The sequence below is a fragment of the Eptatretus burgeri genome, chromosome 7 (genome assembly GCF_056783735.1).
Source record: "Eptatretus burgeri isolate ZD-2024b chromosome 7, Ebu_testis_v1, whole genome shotgun sequence".
NCBI classification, from domain to species: domain Eukaryota; kingdom Metazoa; phylum Chordata; class Myxini; order Myxiniformes; family Myxinidae; genus Eptatretus; species Eptatretus burgeri.
In genome coordinates, this window is record NC_140967.1 from 27,622,534 (window position 1) to 27,641,127 (window position 18,594).

Here is an 18,594-nt window from a genome sequence, read left to right on the forward strand (position 1 = left end):
GTATGTGCTCTCGAGGATGACTGAAGGTCGTTATTCCATTGTAATGTGAAGGGTATGGATATAATACAGCACTATTGTATTGTAAACCATCAACCCCAGCAAGCCCACCACCAACAATGCAGATGTCTTCAGACAAGGAGGCAGACGGTCCTTCCTCACCACCGCAATAACACCCCCCACCCTCCCCACCCACACATCTCCAGGTCTCGACCCACAACCTCTTCTCCGATATTGTGATATATTTATGGTGGGTGTTCATTTAATTATACCTTTAGTGATGTTCTGCATTGAATTACCGAGTTATTATGTCTTTTATATTTAATTAGGGTTGGTTTGGTTGCACAAAGTATCTGAGCATCATTCCCTCAGGAACACATCTTTAATTTATAACACTATGCCTATTGGAAAATATTTTTTGTGAAACACATTACTTTCCTGGAACGCATCCAAGTTCGTATGGTGAGGAGTACTTGGCGTCATTGTCACATAGTGTACCTTCAAACTGTATCTATACAGCGATACCATCTCTGCTGGTGCTCTTAGTTGACCGAATTGTACTCACAATGAAATTGTCAAACTTTGCATCATTGTATGTGTGTTCAGATCAGCATTAGACAGACAGCGATGTCAGACTTGATTTCTCTAAATGCGTTCGACTGCCCGTCTTTTCTTCTGTTGCTCCCAATTGTTGATGTAGCACACATCACGACCAGAACATGACAGTTTGGTTTTGCACTTGTTCAGTTGAGCAAGAAAAATATATAGGCAATTCCTTAGGCCTTAATGATGAGTCATGGAACCTTTTCCACAATGTTACAATGGTCACCCTTGTATCCATTAATATTTGAAGAACAATTGTATTGTTGTTTAAAATTGCAGCTAAATCAAGTTCTTGGGAGTACAACGAGGCAATGATGGGCCAAATAGTCTCATTTCCTTCTTTGAGTTCATATAGGAGCGTGCGACCACTCCTTATGCTCAGTGTAGTTGTGTGGAGATTGTGGACCCACTCGTACCACTAATGGTTTGTATAACTCTGAGGAACTCCGTTGCACAAAGGAATTCCTTATGAACATATAGTGCACTACACCTTGCTGCTGCGCTGGCCATGCGATGTTAAATGATAATTGTACAGGGCCTAACCTTGGCATTTGCTTCAAAATGAACGTATTCAATTTTTCATAACTCCAAGAATAACAGAAAACGGTTACATCTAAATACTACTTTAACTCGACCGTTCTAACTTGAATTCATGATTTATACATCAATGCTACTTACCAGTTATTTTTGTCGAGTCTTTCTTCTATGTTTCCCCGATTGTTATGAATACCTGGCATTTCATCGTCGAGGATCTCTCCGCTTTCCACCTCGCGTTCATACATATGTGGCTTAATTGGCTTTGCAGCACTCATTACAGCGTAATCGTCACAAAGTTCTACATCAGAAAACACTTCCTCAGATTCACTTCCATGACGTCTGCGATTCTGAAACGAGTCGTGCTGTCATTTCTTAGCTGTTCGGGTTTTTCTTAGCTCAAGTCACCGAAACTGTTTGTTGACAATGTACAACAGCATGTCTATCAATTGCAGAACTAAAACAATCGTTCCTGGATGACGTCACATGGATTATGCAATTTGCCTTAAGGTTCTGTCCAGAATTTTTAGGGCCTGTACCGACCAGCCAGATTGAATTTCTAAACTTTAATGTCTTAAAAATAATTGAAACTAAAAACTATGTTCAGTTCTTGGTGTATTATTTACAAGTCACTATAATCATACCAAAAAAGGTTTTACACGATTTTGGCAGTGCAACTTTAAGTTTTAACTTTGTTTTCGGGACTTGACCTTAACATGACCGTTTTTAAATATTTTATTTCCCAGCAGAGTGAGAATCTAAAGCCACAGCTTTGTGAACTATTAACGGTTCCCATCTCTTCATCTGCACCGAATGGAGGCCAAGTACTGGGATCTATAGCTATCAAACCAGAGCCTGGATCTCCTTCCCCTTCACCCCCACCTTGTGAAACCGCTTCATTGAGCCCAGCCATGAAAGCAGGGGTAAGGGCTGAAATTTGTCATCAAGTTTGCTATTCTTCTACCACTGCCTTCTGCAATGCCAATAATTACACACCTTCATTATTGCTCTTATTCTTCATTTGCATGCAGCACAAGGCGGCAGGGTAGCATCATTTGCTGAGGGCATGGCTGTGCCACTTATGCAATGCCCTCTGCTGGTTTGGGTAGGAATTTGGAATTTGTTCATGATACCAGCGATAGCTTGCCTACTCTTCACAGAGAACACCATGGAAACGATAACATCCACCAATGAATGCTGGCAGACGGAATTCTCGTTTAACGTCCATCCGAAGGACGGCACATACATTGACGAAACACCCTGCCTGTCAAACACCAATATGACAATTTTATAACTGTGTCAAGATTAAAACCCAGGCTTGACAGGTTAGAGGTGAGTACGCGTACCTCTTGGCCATCCTGTCAGCCCGATTATTCCATCCATTGTGGCCATACTCTGTACAGAGCATTGGTGCTGCCGAAGCAGTCTCCAGGGCTATTGGGCACAATCCTTGATAGGTCACCACTCCGATGCAGGATACTCGAATGGCTCAATCATCCCAGCAAGCTGGTACTCATTTTGCCGACCTCGGAAGGATGACAGGCTGAGTCAACCCCACCTGGTATTAATTCAATGGCCGAGCGGGATTTTTTAACTCGGGGGGGGGGGGGGCTCGGATCCTGAGCCCACAACCCTAGCCATTAAGCCAACACCAGGCATAGCCCTGTTATTGCTGTTACAAAAGTCTCACATTCCTTTGTGGGAAAGTTAATGTGTGGCAGATGTGCATGCCACAGTAAATTATCTCAATGAAATAATGAAAATTTTTCCATACACATGTTTAACGACTTCCATCTGTACGAGTGTGTTTTTTAATTCATTATGTGTTGTGATATGAAACAAAAACAGTAATGTTGTGAGGATCGAATTATTGTTGCTTTTCATTCCCAAACCCAAGGATAAGATGAGACCTTGGCTGCTTACTTCTGAGAACAATAACAACTCAACATCTCACACCAATCTCTCACTTAATTGCCAGTCATTCAATCCAGTCTCCAAAATGCCGGCCACTCCCACGAAACGCAAGCAACGTCCGCGGCCTGAACCCCTTGTTCTACCACCTTTATCGACCAGTTTCCGTGCTGCTGGGCCTCCAACTCCACAAGTGGCCACGCTTTTCCAGAGTCATCTGCGCTCCCCGAAAATGTTGGAGCTTGCTGAGGGACTGCCATACACCCCTCCACCTATGCTGAGCCCTATACGCCATGGTTCTGGCTTGTATTTTTCAGCCCTGATGTCTGGCACCCCAAGCAACCTCATGACACCCAAGCCTCCACCAACACCCCGCATTCTGTTCGGCCGCTTGTGTATGTAGTTGTTTGTTTGTTGATTAAGTGTCCAATGCATTTAAAACGAATCTTTTTTTAAATTAAGGATTTATTCTGCCGATATAAATATGTATAATGTATAGTTGTTTTTTTTCCCTCTCACAATTGAAAGCCGTTTCATATCTCTTGGTAAATTGAGCAATATGGGTGGATTATTTGTTTGCTGGAAACTAAAGGGTTAAAAAGTAGTTTAAAGCAAAGATTATATTTAGGTCAAGAAAACCAAGTTCATCTACGAAGGAGTGTATCTCAAGCTGGTTGTCTCTTTAACCACACGATTGATACATCATTCGAATATTATAGACAACACTAAAAGAGAACAGGCCATCAACCTTATATGTAGACAAAATTGGTGAAATGTATGACTGCCTTCTTCTGTTCCCTCATTTAAGTCCTACCTGTTCCCAATTCCCAACCCTATTATAATCCTATCTCCTGACCTCTTCCCTCCTCTCTCTCTTTACTCTCTCTCAACAAGCTTCTCTCTTTTATCCTCTCCCCTTTGTCTTCCTTTTGTCAATTTAATTTTTTTTCAATATAACTGTTCATCTGCCTCCCATCCCTTCACCCCACCATGGATACGTAAATAAATAAATTCTTCCTAAAATTATTCAAAGATGAGAACGTTCACTTTTGATAAATGAGTAATATCCCCCTTTTCTGTGTAATGGCTTATTCACAGCTATTCTTAAGTCTGCTTCTGTTTTTCATTTACTATAGCGCTGTTTTAAAACTTGTCAATTGAAAACACAATCCTTATCTTAATTACTATTGCAATTACAATGTTTATAGTGTCCTGCATAACGTTCTTGTCAATGGTTTATCGTTTTTTGTATCTTGTCTCTTTTCTGTGTGAAGTGTAATCCCTGACCCTTAATTCCATTATTGGTTGTTTTCCCCATTGCCATATGGAACAGACAACTTGGATTTGGATAACCCCAACACATTTCCAGCTCTACCAGAAGAAGCTTCGCTTGGAATCGAGCCGTAAGTCTGAGCCTCATTTCTTGACTTAAGTCCCCCCCCCCACCCCCTTTCCACTCCTCTTGTCAAGATGTTATATAAATCCCTTTTACCTCCCATCCTTCATTCCCATCTCCTTCCAACCTCTTCCCTCCTCAACACGCACACACACACACACACACACACACACACACACCATGGATAGACTCGGAAGGATGTAAAAAAAACACTCATGTCACAACATCAGGTCAGGTCAGGTATGGGAGCATGTGCCAGAACAGCACGTCGCTGCGTCCACTTTCTGCCGGTACTCCAGAGGCCTCCGTCTGGCCATCCCCCAGGCAGATGCCAGGCCCATCCCCATCTCCTTGAGATGATGGTCAAACTGCTGCAACCACGAGGCACGTGGTCGGCCCACTGGCCTCCTCCACTCAGGAGACTCCCCCGCTGAGAGAATCTGGTGAGCAGGATCAGCGTCAGGAAAACGAGCCACATGTCCATACAGCCGCAACTGACGCTAATGGACTATGCAGGTAACAAATCTCATCCGAGTCTCTCTCAGCAACCGCTCGTTGGACACAAAATCCGACCAGCGATAGCCAAGGATTCTCCGAAGAGACCTGCTAGCAAAGGAATTAAGTCTCAGATCCTTGGTCAGAGTCCAAGTCTCGCATCCATAGAGCAAGACTGGAAGTACCAAGGACCTGAAGACTCGGACTTTCGTCCTCCCGCACAGGTACCGGCACCGCCACGCCCCATGATCCAGTGAATCCATGACTCCCCAGGCCCGACGCAGACGTCTATTGACCTCTGACTCACAGCCAGCAGAGACATGAATATCACTGCCAAGGTAAGTGAATATCTCCACGACCTCAACATCCTCACCACAAACAGACACAGACAGGACAGCAGCACTCAAGATGTCACCGAAAGCCTGGATCTTAGTTTTGACGCAAGAAACCCGTAATCCCAGCAGCTCCGACTCCTCATTCAGCACCTCGAGGGCTCCCAAAAGGATATCTAAAGTCTCCGCAAAGATGACTGCATCATCTGCAAAATCAAGGTCCGAGATCTTGACATTCCCAAACGATGCACCGCAGCTTGATCTCTCCGACATCCTCCCTAAAATCCAGTCCATACAAGTGCTGAAAAGTGTGGGGGGCCAGTACACACCCCTGATGAACTCCAGTAACAACTGGAAATAAGTCAGAGATGGTACCACCACACTTCACAGCACTCTCAGTACCAGAGTAGAGTTCAGACATCAGATCGATCAGTTTTGCTGGCACCCCACGAAGACCAAGAATCCTCCAGAGGACATCCCGATTCACTGAATCGAACGCTTTGCAGAGATCAACATAGGCTGCAAGCAGCCCCTGCCGAAACTCTCGTCTGCGTTCGGTGAGGACACGAAGAGCAAGGATACGGTCAATCGTTGACCTCTTTGGTGTAAAGCCTGACTGCTCTGGACGCTGGTGCTCAATCAGATGGTGGCGAACCCTGTCAAGAATTATCTGAGCAAAGACCTTGCCCGGCACTGAGAGCAGCGTCACCCCTCGGTGGTTGTTGCAGTCTTGGTGATCACCCTTCCCTTTCCAGAGAGGAACAGCAAGGCCCCTCTTCCAATCAGTTGGGATGATGCCTGTGTTCCAGGCAGAGCACAAAACTGCATGCAACGACACGAGTGCAGCATTTCCACCAGCCTTGAGAAGTTCAGCATGGATGCCACAGATCCCTGGAGCTTTGCCCCGTTTCAACTGGTTCACCGCAGCCCGTGTTTCCACAAGCGAAGGTGGACCACAGTTGATTTGAGGGTCAGCAACAGGGATTGTAACACCCTTGACGTCCAACTCGACAGCTGGGGGATCAGCCTGGTACAACCGCTCAAAGTAACTGGCCCAGCGGGCCTTCACTTCAGACTCCTCTGTCAAGAGCCTACCACTCTCTGCTCTAACTGCAGTGCGCCGAGGGATGGGCTTGGATGAACGCAATGCACGAATTTCCCTGTAAGCAGGACGAGAATCACCTGTCCACAGGTGATGCTCTACCCCCTCACAGATTCCTCGCACATAGGCCTCCTTGTTCATCCTCAGTGCACGTACAGTTTTACGCCTCAGCTCCCTGAACAGCTCAGCTCTGCCATTCAGCCTTGCCCTGCGACTCTGGTCAATGGTATCCAGTGTCCCTTGAGAGACAAAATTCTTCTTTGCCCTGCGGTGAGTTCCAAGACATCCACCGGCAACATCAAGGATGGTGGTCTTGAAGGCACTCCACAACTCTTCAGGACCCCCCAAAGTACCCAGACCCCCCAAGTGTCCACTCAGCCTGTTCGCAAACTCCTCAGCTACTCTCTCATCCCTGAGCTTGCCAACATCCAGCCTAGGCTGGGATGGTACCATTCTCCAGGATTTAAGGTGCAGCTTTAGAGTTGCTACAACAAGCCTGTGGTCAGTCTTGAGGAACTGATCACTCCGGTAGACCCTGCAGTACTGGATCATCCTCCAGCGACCATCAATGAGGACATGGTCAATCTCCTTTGCCGCACCGCCAGCGTTGGAATACCAAGTCCAGCGATGAGCTTGTGGGCGTTGAAACCATGAACCAGCCACCCTAAGTCCATGACTTCTTGCAAAGTCAAGGAACTTAGTGCTATTCTGATTCATAGTTCCTGACCCATGGGGACCAACACACGTCTCATAACCATCTCTATCAGTTCCAGTCGATGCATTGAAATCCCCCAAGACTAGAAGTGTATCTCGTCTGGGGCACTGATCAACCACAGACTCTAGCCTGGCGTAGAATGCATCCTTCACGGTGAGATCACTCGCCTCAGTCGGAGCATAAACAGAGACCAGGGAAATGACACCTAAGGTATGACAAATGCACAACAGGGTATGTGGAGTAATCCATTGGCGCATCTGCAAAAAATTCAATATCCGAGTTCCAGAAAACTCATTTAAACATGAACCAAAAGTGATAATTGAAAACAAGGAAGTAACACTCATGTACGATCTGATAATACCATCTTGAGGGTGAACATAGAAAACAAAGCAATGTGACCGGATATAGTACTATATTTCGGGAAAAAAAACAACAACATTCCTCATTGAGGTGTCAGTGCCCAGCAATTTTGGCCGAAACAGTGCAGAAATCAAGAAAATCACCAAGGCCTTTAAGATTATTGGAATCTCCCACGATGAAGCTGAGTCGATGGGCCCATCACTTCGTCATCACAGACTGGTCGGTGTGGTCTGTCTGTCTTCTACCGCCTCCTTTCTGGTCTTGCACTCTCTGCTCTTTCCGTGCTTGCTTCTCACACCCCCCTCCTCCACCAGGTTTCTGCAAGGCTCACACAGTGCACCATCAACCCTCTTCTGCTGAAACTACCAAAATCCAGGATCACTGCTCAACCCCACTTATTTACTCTCTTTTTTTTCTTCTTTTTTTTTTCCTGCCTGTGGAACCAACTTCCAAATCCTCTTCCATCTCATTCTTCCGTCCAGGTCTTCAAGACAGCTGTTCACCACCATCTCAGATCGTCCCCAAAACCATGTTCTTTTCTACCCTCATTAAGCCCCCCCCCCTTTGTCACCCCAACCAAATCCCTCCTTCCAAATTTCCAGGTTTTCCCTCTTTGGAGTTTACTTCCATTTCCATCTTGTCCACCCCATGCATCCTCTCCTTTCCCCCATTCCTACCCACACACATTGTCCTCTATATTGGCTTTCACCTCTGCCGTTGGTGTTTCTCCCATCTCTCTACTACTCCTTTTACATCGTCTCTACTGTTCCTTTTGCGTCATGTTTTGCGTCCTGTTTTTGTCTGTTACATCTGATCTGTTCAGTGCATGAGCTCTTCCCACGAGCCTTGACGATGTATAAAAAATAAACGAAATACGACAATCTCAAAAATGAAGTCAAAAGATCTTGGAAGCTGAAGAGTGCTGATATTAGAAGCTGAAGAGTGATTATTGGAGCAACGGGAATGATGAAGAAGAACCTTACAGAGATCTTCAAAACGATCCCTGGGAATATTACGACAAACGAACTACACTTGAAGACTGTCTGGGGCCTGGTGACGATCCTGGCAAAAAGCCCTCAGAACAAAACTTTGAGAACAGAAAACTTCACCGCTTGGTCCAGCGGAATCATGATCCCTAACTGAAATGGGGGTGGATACTTCGATACCTGGGAGGATTCCATTCCATCTTCTGAAACCTGCATATGGAGATAACAACCAACGACACACACACACACACACACACACACACACACACACACACACACACACACACACACACACACACACACACACACACACACACACACACACACACACATACGCACACGCACACATACACACATACGTGTATACACACATACACGCACACACGCACACACGCACACACACACATATACATACACACACACAAGTAGGGTGAATATACTGATTCTGGCTCACTTTTCCCCATGCAAATGAATGGGGGATTTTCAGCGATTCATATTTTTTCCCCTAAATAGTAAACCCCCTTTTTCTCCCAAGGTATATTTATTTGTCTCCCCTTTTAACCAAGGTACACTTTTTTTTCAAATAACCAATGCAATAAGATAAAGATTTGTTCAAGTAGTAAAGTAGTGATTTGTTAAAGGTGATTCTAAAGAAATATCTGAAACATGTAAGCCTAGGGACACTCTTTTTCAAATAACCGATGCATATTGTTTAGCTTACTCATTGAACCTTTTCAAGATTTGTTAATTCTCAAATTCCTTCAATAGTTTAATTTTCTTTGCACAATAATCCCCATCTAAAATATTTAAAAACAAAACATTTGAATCTTTATATTTTTTAAGATACCCCTTTTGTGCCATTACGAAATGATAAACTTCTCTGAATGCTCTTGTTTGACCACCTCCTGAGCCACATATCATTTTGAGATTATAGTAAATTGTTTTTTCATTGTTCAATTGATAACCATCAAAGTTTTCAGTCCATTCAAGGATATTTTTTTTTTCTTTACATCCTCTAACTTACTAGTTTTTAAAATGATTCGCTTATTTGTTTTATTTACCTTTGTTTTAGTTATTTTTTCAATAAGACTTATTTGATATTTTTCACATTCATTATGTTTTCCATTTATATACCAAGACTGAGATTTTCTCCACTCTTTAGTTTGATTAATACTTGGTTTGACCATTTATATATTGTGAAAAACGCGGCGGTAGCCCTTAAAAAACCCGCACCCATCTTCCCATCGTTAAAACACAATCTATTCTATACACTCTATCATACAATATCCATATGGAACACAATCTATTCCATCATCAAAGGCTCCGAATGCCTTTTTATTTACTTCTTCACTATATATGTTATGTTCATAACTTCTTATTGTATTCATTTTCCTTTTTTCTTATTTCTTATTCATCAAACAATTATGATAATTTCTAAAAGTTATTGATTTCTTTATTACATATTTCTTTATTCCCTTTAACCTCTTATCAATCTGATCACCATACTTATAAGCATATGCCTTTGCTCTCAATCCAATCAACTCACTCATTACTTTTCCACCCAACTCATCCTTAAACTTACCAATAACCTTTTCATTCTTTTTGGAAAATAACTCACTCTTCTTACTAAAATTACTTGTATCATATACTCCAATATTTTTCTTCATATCTTTATAAACATCATCAGTTTTTATATCTAGGATAAAACTATCAGTGTCCATATACAACAATGAAACATTTTCACCATACTCTTTCTTTAAGCCATTATACAAATAATCATACAAAAATATCTTTGATAAATTAAGAACTGCTGTTCCAATATAAATTGGTTTATCCATTACAATACTTTCCTTTTCCATATGAATAGCAGAAAAGTTCTCTGAAAAAACCTCTTCTCTCTTAAAACTTGGTTTATTTATCAATCTAGAAGCTTCTTTCCAAGATGTTGCAAATCTAATGTTTTGCCTGTTTCTAACATTCTCCATTGTCTTTCCAAAGACAGCATTATTCATCAACTTATAGAAATTCCCCTTCAAATTTTACTTTTGTATTTGTTCTCATATCTGTATTGAATTTAATATACTTTTTCATCCAAGGACTTTGTTTAAATTTTAAAACTCTATGAATTTTAGCTGCTCTCAATCCTTCTCTCAAAAACTGTTTTAAGCTTCTCTGATGCAAAACATATCCCTCTTTATCAGAGAATGTTGTTAATAACTTTTCTGTTGATTTGCCTTTAATATTAAAACTTTTATGATAATCACTTAACCATTCTTTCTTTGGGGTTTCTTTCTCACATGCAAAAGGAAGGTCTTTATGCTTATTATGAAGATCACTCAGGTACCTCAAATCAACTTCAAAATAATAACCTTCTTCTTCCTCATTCAATTCCTCTTGAGAAGAAATAACAATATTCATCAAAGCCTTTTCATAATCCTTTTCTTCCACCCACTCTAATTCACCATAAGGCAGAGATTGAGCCATTGCCCATCCATACAAATTATTAGCATCAAAATACATCAAATAATTACTATCTTTTTCACTATCATAATTTGGAAGATATTTATTATTTGCTTTCGCATATCTTTTTGAACATACTTGTGATATTCCACCTCTCTTAGACTTCTCAATCATTAAAAGCATATCAACATCACTGATTAAATCTATATCTTGTTTTGTCATTTTCAACATTGCACTCCAAGCTAAACCAGGAGCTGTGAAATAGTGGGCAGGATCTAATCCATAACAATTTTTATTATGACAGAGTGATCTAAAAGCTTCAAACACATCAGCTAACAATAAAACATCTGTTTTTAGATACAAATCATGATATTCTCCAAGGTTCTTTATCTTAAATATTTTCCAAATTTCTTGTGCGTGTTTATATTCCTTATCACTTATCTCTTCTTCATAAAGGTTATTATAGAAACTTTCTTTTGAAGGAAGTTGTGTTTCTTTAAATCTCATAAATTAATCCATATAATCATAAGGATAAATTCCCTTACTTGGAAGAATTTTCTCTTTACTTTGAATTTCATTCCTTGTTTGAATTTCCTCTCGAGTTAGAATTCCCTCTTTAATCAGAATTTCATCTTTAATCAGAATTTCCTCCTTAGTTAGAATTTCATTCATTGTTTGAATTTTCTTTATAATTGGAATTTCATCTTCAGTTAGAATTTCTTCATTAATTTCCTCATTAATTGGAATTTCCTCTTTACTTTGAATTCTCTCTTTAATCTGAATTTCCTCTTTAGTGAGAATTTCCTCTTTTGGAAAGAATGAATTAAGATTTGGAAAAGACCCCGTGGAGCTAAGATTTGATGCTAGGTAGGCTAGTGGTGTTCCCATAAACTTGTAAGAATTGAGAAACCGAATACGAGTTAAAGGTTTTGTGAATATCATTTTGGTAAATGAAATATACTTTTGACTTGTGTTTGTTACAGCAGAAATATTCCCTGGTGTTTTTGAAAGTTCATTTATAAATAGATGTGTATCATAGTTGGCGCTGTTGTGAAGAAAGACTGGAATAAAAGAAGGAAATTTATAATTAAGATTACAACAGGAATGAGCGGGACCTCTATATTTACCAGTAAGATGACAATGATCCCTAACTTTAGACTCCTCAATTTCCTCCTCACAAATATGACAGATATTGTTCTTTCTAAATTCTAATTTTTCTTCTTCAGTTAATTTCATCGGTTCATTTGTTTCTTTCATTAATTTAGTTGGTCTTATACAATCCTTTTCTAATCGTATTACAAACGCTTGTGAAGCTTTTTTTCCACTATAATGTTCAAGTTTATTCTACTTTTCTCCAACAGATGATTTGATAAAATAACAGAAACCACAAGGAATATGTTTTTGATCTTTATTTGTATGTGATTCTTTTAGATTAGGAGAAGCAGTATTTATCTTTTTTAGGATACATTCAAAATCAGCATATATCACAAATGGGTGCATGATAGATTTATTATAATCTTCAAAAGAAATCTTTTCACTAGGTTTAGGCATTGTAATTACAGCTGATTTATGATTACTACAATATTTTGAATGTTGTTCTAATCGTTCTTTTGTATGAAATGAATTAAGACATCGCTTACAAGGATATATTTTGTTTGCTGTTCTGAATACCTGAGAAGAGATTAATCTTGATAAATTATTGATGTATGTATAATGTGAATTCTTTCCAACACTAAAATCTAAAAGATCAATATGTGTTTCTTCATTTTCATAGTTGTTTGAAATTTTTAATATTTGAACTTTGTTTGTATCCGTTAATCCATATACATTAATAGAAAGATTGTTCTTTTTCTCAAATTTAGGAATATCTGTTAGTGGCATTGGGAATTTAAAATCTTTAATGTCCAAGGTATTCTCATATTTCATATATTGTTTTACTCTTTCTGAATTACAATTTGGTGGATGTAAGTGAGCAAGAACAGACCAGAGAAAACATTTATTATCATTGTTCTTAATATTAACAACTGCCTTCTTTAGTTTTATTTCTTTTGGTAATTCAATATAAGAAGAAGCTTTAAGAGGGTTTGATTTTAGAATGTGTATATCTAAAAAGATGATTTTCTAAAGATGAAATCCACTTCCTACCTCTGTATTATCAACATCCTCCTCTTGTCTTGATTGTTCTTCATAAACCCCACCATTCAAAAAAATCTTGAAATTATGTTATAAAATGAAGATCTGTTCTCATATAAGGAGTTTGTTCTTCATCTTGTATTTTCATATTAATTTTCACTCCCATATAAAACTTTAAAGTTTTCATTTCTTTTAATGTCTTTCTTATAACTTTTTCAACATCAGGTTTCACTATTTCAATTGATTCAGCTATTGATGATGGACCGGGTTCTCCAAATTGAAAAATCCTTATTTTTATATGCCCTTTAAATGCCCCATCAGTGTTTTCAATATAATAGTCTCCCTTTACTTTAAACTCATTTTTCTTGTGTTTTTGTGATTGAAGATGTCTATTATAACTACTCTTCAAAACATCCTTTGAGCAGATATCACAATGTTTTCTTTCCAACTCAAGAGGAGATATTTGATGAAATAGATTAAATGTATGTTTGTTGGTTTGAAGGTGTTTTTTCTAATATTTATATTCGCGATTACAAACATCGCAGTACGTTGTATTCACCATATTTATATAATGAAACTTTACTTAAACTAAAATTTTCTTGATGAAAATTTTGTTTCATTTATTGGTGAATGTGTGCTTAAAACCATTTCTCCTCCAACTTTTTTCACTTAATAAATACAATGTTTCAAGACACAAAAGACAAGTTTCAATCAATCTCTTCATTTGTAAAAGATACTGAGAAATATGTCAAGGATGTAAAATTGAACAAAGATAAATATAACAACAATTGGATAAAAACAATTATGGTGGATAAGATGAGTTCTTCAATTTCCTTCAGTGGAAGGGCTTTTAGTATACCTGGAAGAAGATCAATTAAAGTATCTCTAGCAAAAGTTTCTCCTCCTTCTGGTAATATATTCAAAACTAGAAAAAGCAATGAAACAAGAAAAAGTATCAAAAAACAAAAACCTTATGGATGAAGCTTTAGAAAGAAAAGATAAGACCATCTGTAATATGCAAGGAGAAATTTGTATTTTTTTCAACATCCCTAAAGATGTAAATCCTGATGAAATAAAGGATGTTAATATATCAGGTGAAATGACATTTCGTTCAATAGTAGTAAAGGATCATTTTAAAATTACCTTTAATATAAAAAATGTTGTAGTTGAATCTGGTAATGAAAAAAAGTATATAGATATCGATGGTAATATTATTAAATACAAGTCAATATGCAACTGAAAGTAGAGATGAATTTCAGTTTAAGGAATGTTTTACTTTATAAATATTCCAGACTTCCCTGATTCTCCATATGACAAATTTGAGAATTGTCCTGCGTGTGAAAGACGGGGATTAAACACAGAGTCAAAAGCCAATAAACAATGTATATTCTGTGATTATCTTCCACTTAATGAAATAAAAAATTTAAAAAGGAAAATAATTCTTTCAGATTTACACCAAAAATGAATTACTTTACAAGATTGATTAGAGAAATGAATGTAAAGTATGAGGGTGATAACACACCTTTCCTTACAAGGGAAGAAACTGAACGTATTACAGAAATGTTCAAAGGATTGTTGTTATATCTTATTCATGGATGTGATTTTCAGGGAAATATCAACACAAGATATTGCCTAAGTAAAATAATGGATTATCTTGAAATTAAACCTGAACTTAGGATAAAATATAGAGTTTCTAAAAAAGCCAATAATAAATTAAATAACCTGTTTTCCAAATATATAAATGAATGATTTTTTACCCATTTGGGAAAATAAGATAAAATTTAACAATCATAAAAATCTTCCAAATTCATGAAGATGTCTCATAGTTGGTTCAAGCGGATGTGGAAAAACCTGCTTACTTTTGAAGATGCTCCTGACTCCCAACATTTTAGATTATGACAATTTAATAATATTCACAAAGTCGAGTTTTCAACCTGAGTATCAACTGCTATCACAAGGTTTTAATGCTGGTCTTCAAAAAGATATAATCGGTTTATTTAAACTTCAAAACAAACGAAATGATTACAACATTGAAGATATAATACAACTATTTTATGATACACAGATATAAAAATAAATCAAAGCTGATAACTTATATTCTTAGTGATAATACGGATGATATACCTTCTCCCCAAGATTTGGATAAATCAAAAAAGAACCTCGTTATCTTTGATGATTGTGTTAATGAGAGAAACCAAATGGTAATGGATCGCTACTGCACAAGAGGGAGACATTCTTCTTGTAATTGTATTTATCTTAGTCAATCATACTTTCAACTTCCTCGTCGCTCAATAAGAAACAATGCTAATACTTTTATTTTATTCAAGTTAAATTCAATATATACAAACAATTTTTGGAGAGACAATTGTTCTACATTATGTAGTAAAAAGGAATTTGGGGAATATATGAAGCACACGACTGAAAAATATAAATATATTGTTGTGAAACAAGATGAGATATTAAGGGATATATTTTTTGTTTTATAAATAATTACATCTCAATGATAACTATTATTATAAATCTTGTGGGTAAATCTGCTTCTGGAAAAAAACTTTCATAAATCAAGGTTCTTGTTTAGTACAAATGAGAATATTGTAAATTTACTTTAAAAACACCCTGTGATACCCATTGTATTAACAACAACAAGAGCAATAAGACCTGGAGAAGTAAAAGGTGAAGATTATCACTATATTTCAGTGGAGGAGCATATTCGATTGAGGAATGAAGATCAAATATTTGAGGAGGTTTCTCTTGGTACAACAAAATATTCACATTTTAAGAGTGAGTTAAGGAAACTAAAATCTGGTGGTCTTGGGATATTAGAAACTAATCCAGATGGAACGAGACAAATTATTAAACATCTGAGCGGAGTGAAGATTTTATCATTCGGTTTTGATGTTGATCAAGAAACTCTACGCAAACGTATGAAAAGCAGAGATGCAAGTATTAGTGAAGAAGAAATTACAACTCGTATTAATGTTAATAAAGAATTTGATGAAATATTTAAAGAAAAGGATTTATTTGAACACATCTACTTGGTTGATGAAGAAAAGGAAAATTTCCCTGTTGCTCTTTACAATTCATTAAATGATATTTTCCAATAAATAAATGGATGCGAAAGAAAGAGCAAGAAGATTTAAGGAACATCAACAGTTGGTTTCAAAAGGTGTAAAACAACAGCAAGACATAAAGAAGAAACGCAGACAGAAACTAACGGGCGAAGAAGCATTTGAAAGAAAACAAGAGAAATTTTTTAAACTACTTTTAAAAACTTCCCAAGAAAAAATGAAAGATGTTTCCACAGTTCCCACAGTAGAATATAAAAAATAAAATGACCGTTTTACAGCCAATTTTCCCTGCTGTGCAGGTGTTGGCTTTTTCTTGAAGCAATGTTTTATGGCCGGATGCCCTTCCTGACGCCAACCCTGGTCGCCTCTTACGACACACAGGGATATGGTACACCTATTCTAACCGGGGCATACACCGGGACCAGTACACTGGTACTCATTTCGCCGACCTTGGAAGGATGACAGGCTGAGTCAACCCCCTGGTGTTAATTCAGCAGCCAACGGGGCTTGAACTCAGGACCCTGGGATCCCAAGCCACCACCCTAACCACTAAGCCAACACCAGGCTTCCACAGTAGAATATACTCCTAAAAAAACTTCAAATGTTAAAAGATTTTGATCAAATGACAGAGGAAGAATTACAGCATATAGGAGAATTAGAATATGATGATGAAGGTTTATTTCAACAACTGGAAGAGAGTAATCGACCCCCTGATTATATTGTGAATGCTCTTCAAAACAATGAATATTCAGCGGATTCAAAAACCAAAGCAGGACTCATTCCAACAGAACAACCAGCAATATTTCATCTTGTTCAAGAAAAGGTATTGATATTTAATGATGAATTAAAGTTATTGGGTTCTGCTCAACCCCCTGTTAAACTAACTCCGAGATTAATGTTTCTTCTCACAAAAGATGGAAGACAAGGTTCAACTGTGAGGGATGAATCAAAGTATATTGATAAACCATTGGATATGAAAAATGATGATAGAGTATATATTGATCTTCTGAACACTCTTAATTATAGGGTTAGTATTTCTGGTAAAAGTAGGAAAAATGAGAAGGAGAAACATTATTCAGGCTTTAAGTATCCTTGGTTCAGGTATTAGTTTTCTTCCAAATGACCCATCGCAATTAATTGATAGACTGTTATTGGTGTTAGGTGGTAAGAAGGGTGGAAATAACAATTGTTTTAATGAAGTATCAGCCATTTTAGACCAGTTGATGAACATGAAAATAATTAATAAATCTCAATATAAAGACATTTTATCTCATATTAAATAAGATGAGAAGCACAATCCTGAGTTTTAATTTCACAACAAGCGACCACACATCTTCATTCCCATACCCACTACAACTTGACACAACAAAAGAATATGAGGCATCTTTATTGTCCATGGAAACTTATAATACCTTATTTAATATAACTGATAAAAATGACAAGTTTAGTTATAATCCCGGAAGTGGATACAAAACGATAACAGTCTCACCCGGAGCATATGAGATTTCTCAAATCTTCTTCTTCTTCTTCTTTTGGCTGCTTCCTTTCGGGGTCGCCACAGCGGATCATCCGTATGATCCGCATAGTGATTTGGCACATGTTTTACGCGGGATGCCCTTCCTGACGCAACTCTGGTCGCCTCTTACGACACAGGGATATGGTACACCTATTTTAACCAGGGTATACACCTGCCCAGTACACTGGTACTCACTTCGCCGACCTTGGAAGGATGACAGGCTGAGTCAATCCCCTGGTGTATTAATTCAGTGGTCCAACGGGGCTTGAACTCAGGACCTTTTGGATCCCAAGCTGCTGCCCTAACCACTGCGCCAACACCAGGCTCCATATGAGATTTCTCAAATATCTTCCGAAATTACTCGTCTTATGAAAGAACAGGGTGATGAACCAAAAAATATTGTTATAGACATTCAAAAACATACTTCACAATCAACGATTAAAGTTAAAAATAACGACAAGGTTGATTTCACAATTGATAATTCATTTAGTGAGTTATTGGGTTTCTCCTCAAAAAAGATTGAAACTAATGGGACGTTTTACAGTGATAATGTCATTCAAATATCCTCAGGAATAAACTCGGTATTAATTCACTGTGATTTGATTGATGGTGCTTATAATGATGGAATATAAACAAATACAATATTTTCATTCAGTGCATACTCAACTCCAATTGGTTATAAATTCAATATGGAACCCAAAAATTTGGTTTATCTCCCTGTGTCAAGAAAAACCATACACAGAGTAAATTTTAGGATAACCAACCAAGATAATTGTATGATTTCTTTCAATGGAGAAGTTATATCCATCAGAATTCACCTACGTGAAGTTTTCCAATAAATAAATACGATGGTTATTGTGAGGAAACACGAGTTGGGAAAATTTAAAATAATTACAGGGGAAGGGATGTTCCTTTCCCCATACTACAAGGGTGAAAGTATTATCTTGGTGGAGGATACTATAAACCTCAGCGACAAAGGGGGTGTT

The 18,594-nt window shown here is 38.1% G+C and overlaps 1 protein-coding gene across 6 annotated transcripts in view; it reads left to right on the top strand.

The window, feature by feature from the left end:
* Positions 1-18,594, top strand: part of LOC147022880 (uncharacterized) — a 192,483-nt gene that overhangs the window by 143,945 nt on the left and 29,944 nt on the right. For 4 of the 6 annotated variants that reach the window (XM_085887807.1, XM_085887803.1, XM_085887805.1 and 1 more), the window contains 3 exons: positions 1,881-2,057; positions 3,032-3,440; positions 4,379-4,448. In XM_085887807.1, the coding sequence (XP_085743933.1) occupies positions 1,881-2,057; positions 3,032-3,440; positions 4,379-4,448 (656 nt within the window). The remainder of the gene's footprint in view (positions 1-1,880; positions 2,058-3,031; positions 3,441-4,378; positions 4,449-18,594) is intronic. The other 2 variants (XM_085887804.1, XM_085887806.1) reach the window with 1 other exon arrangement.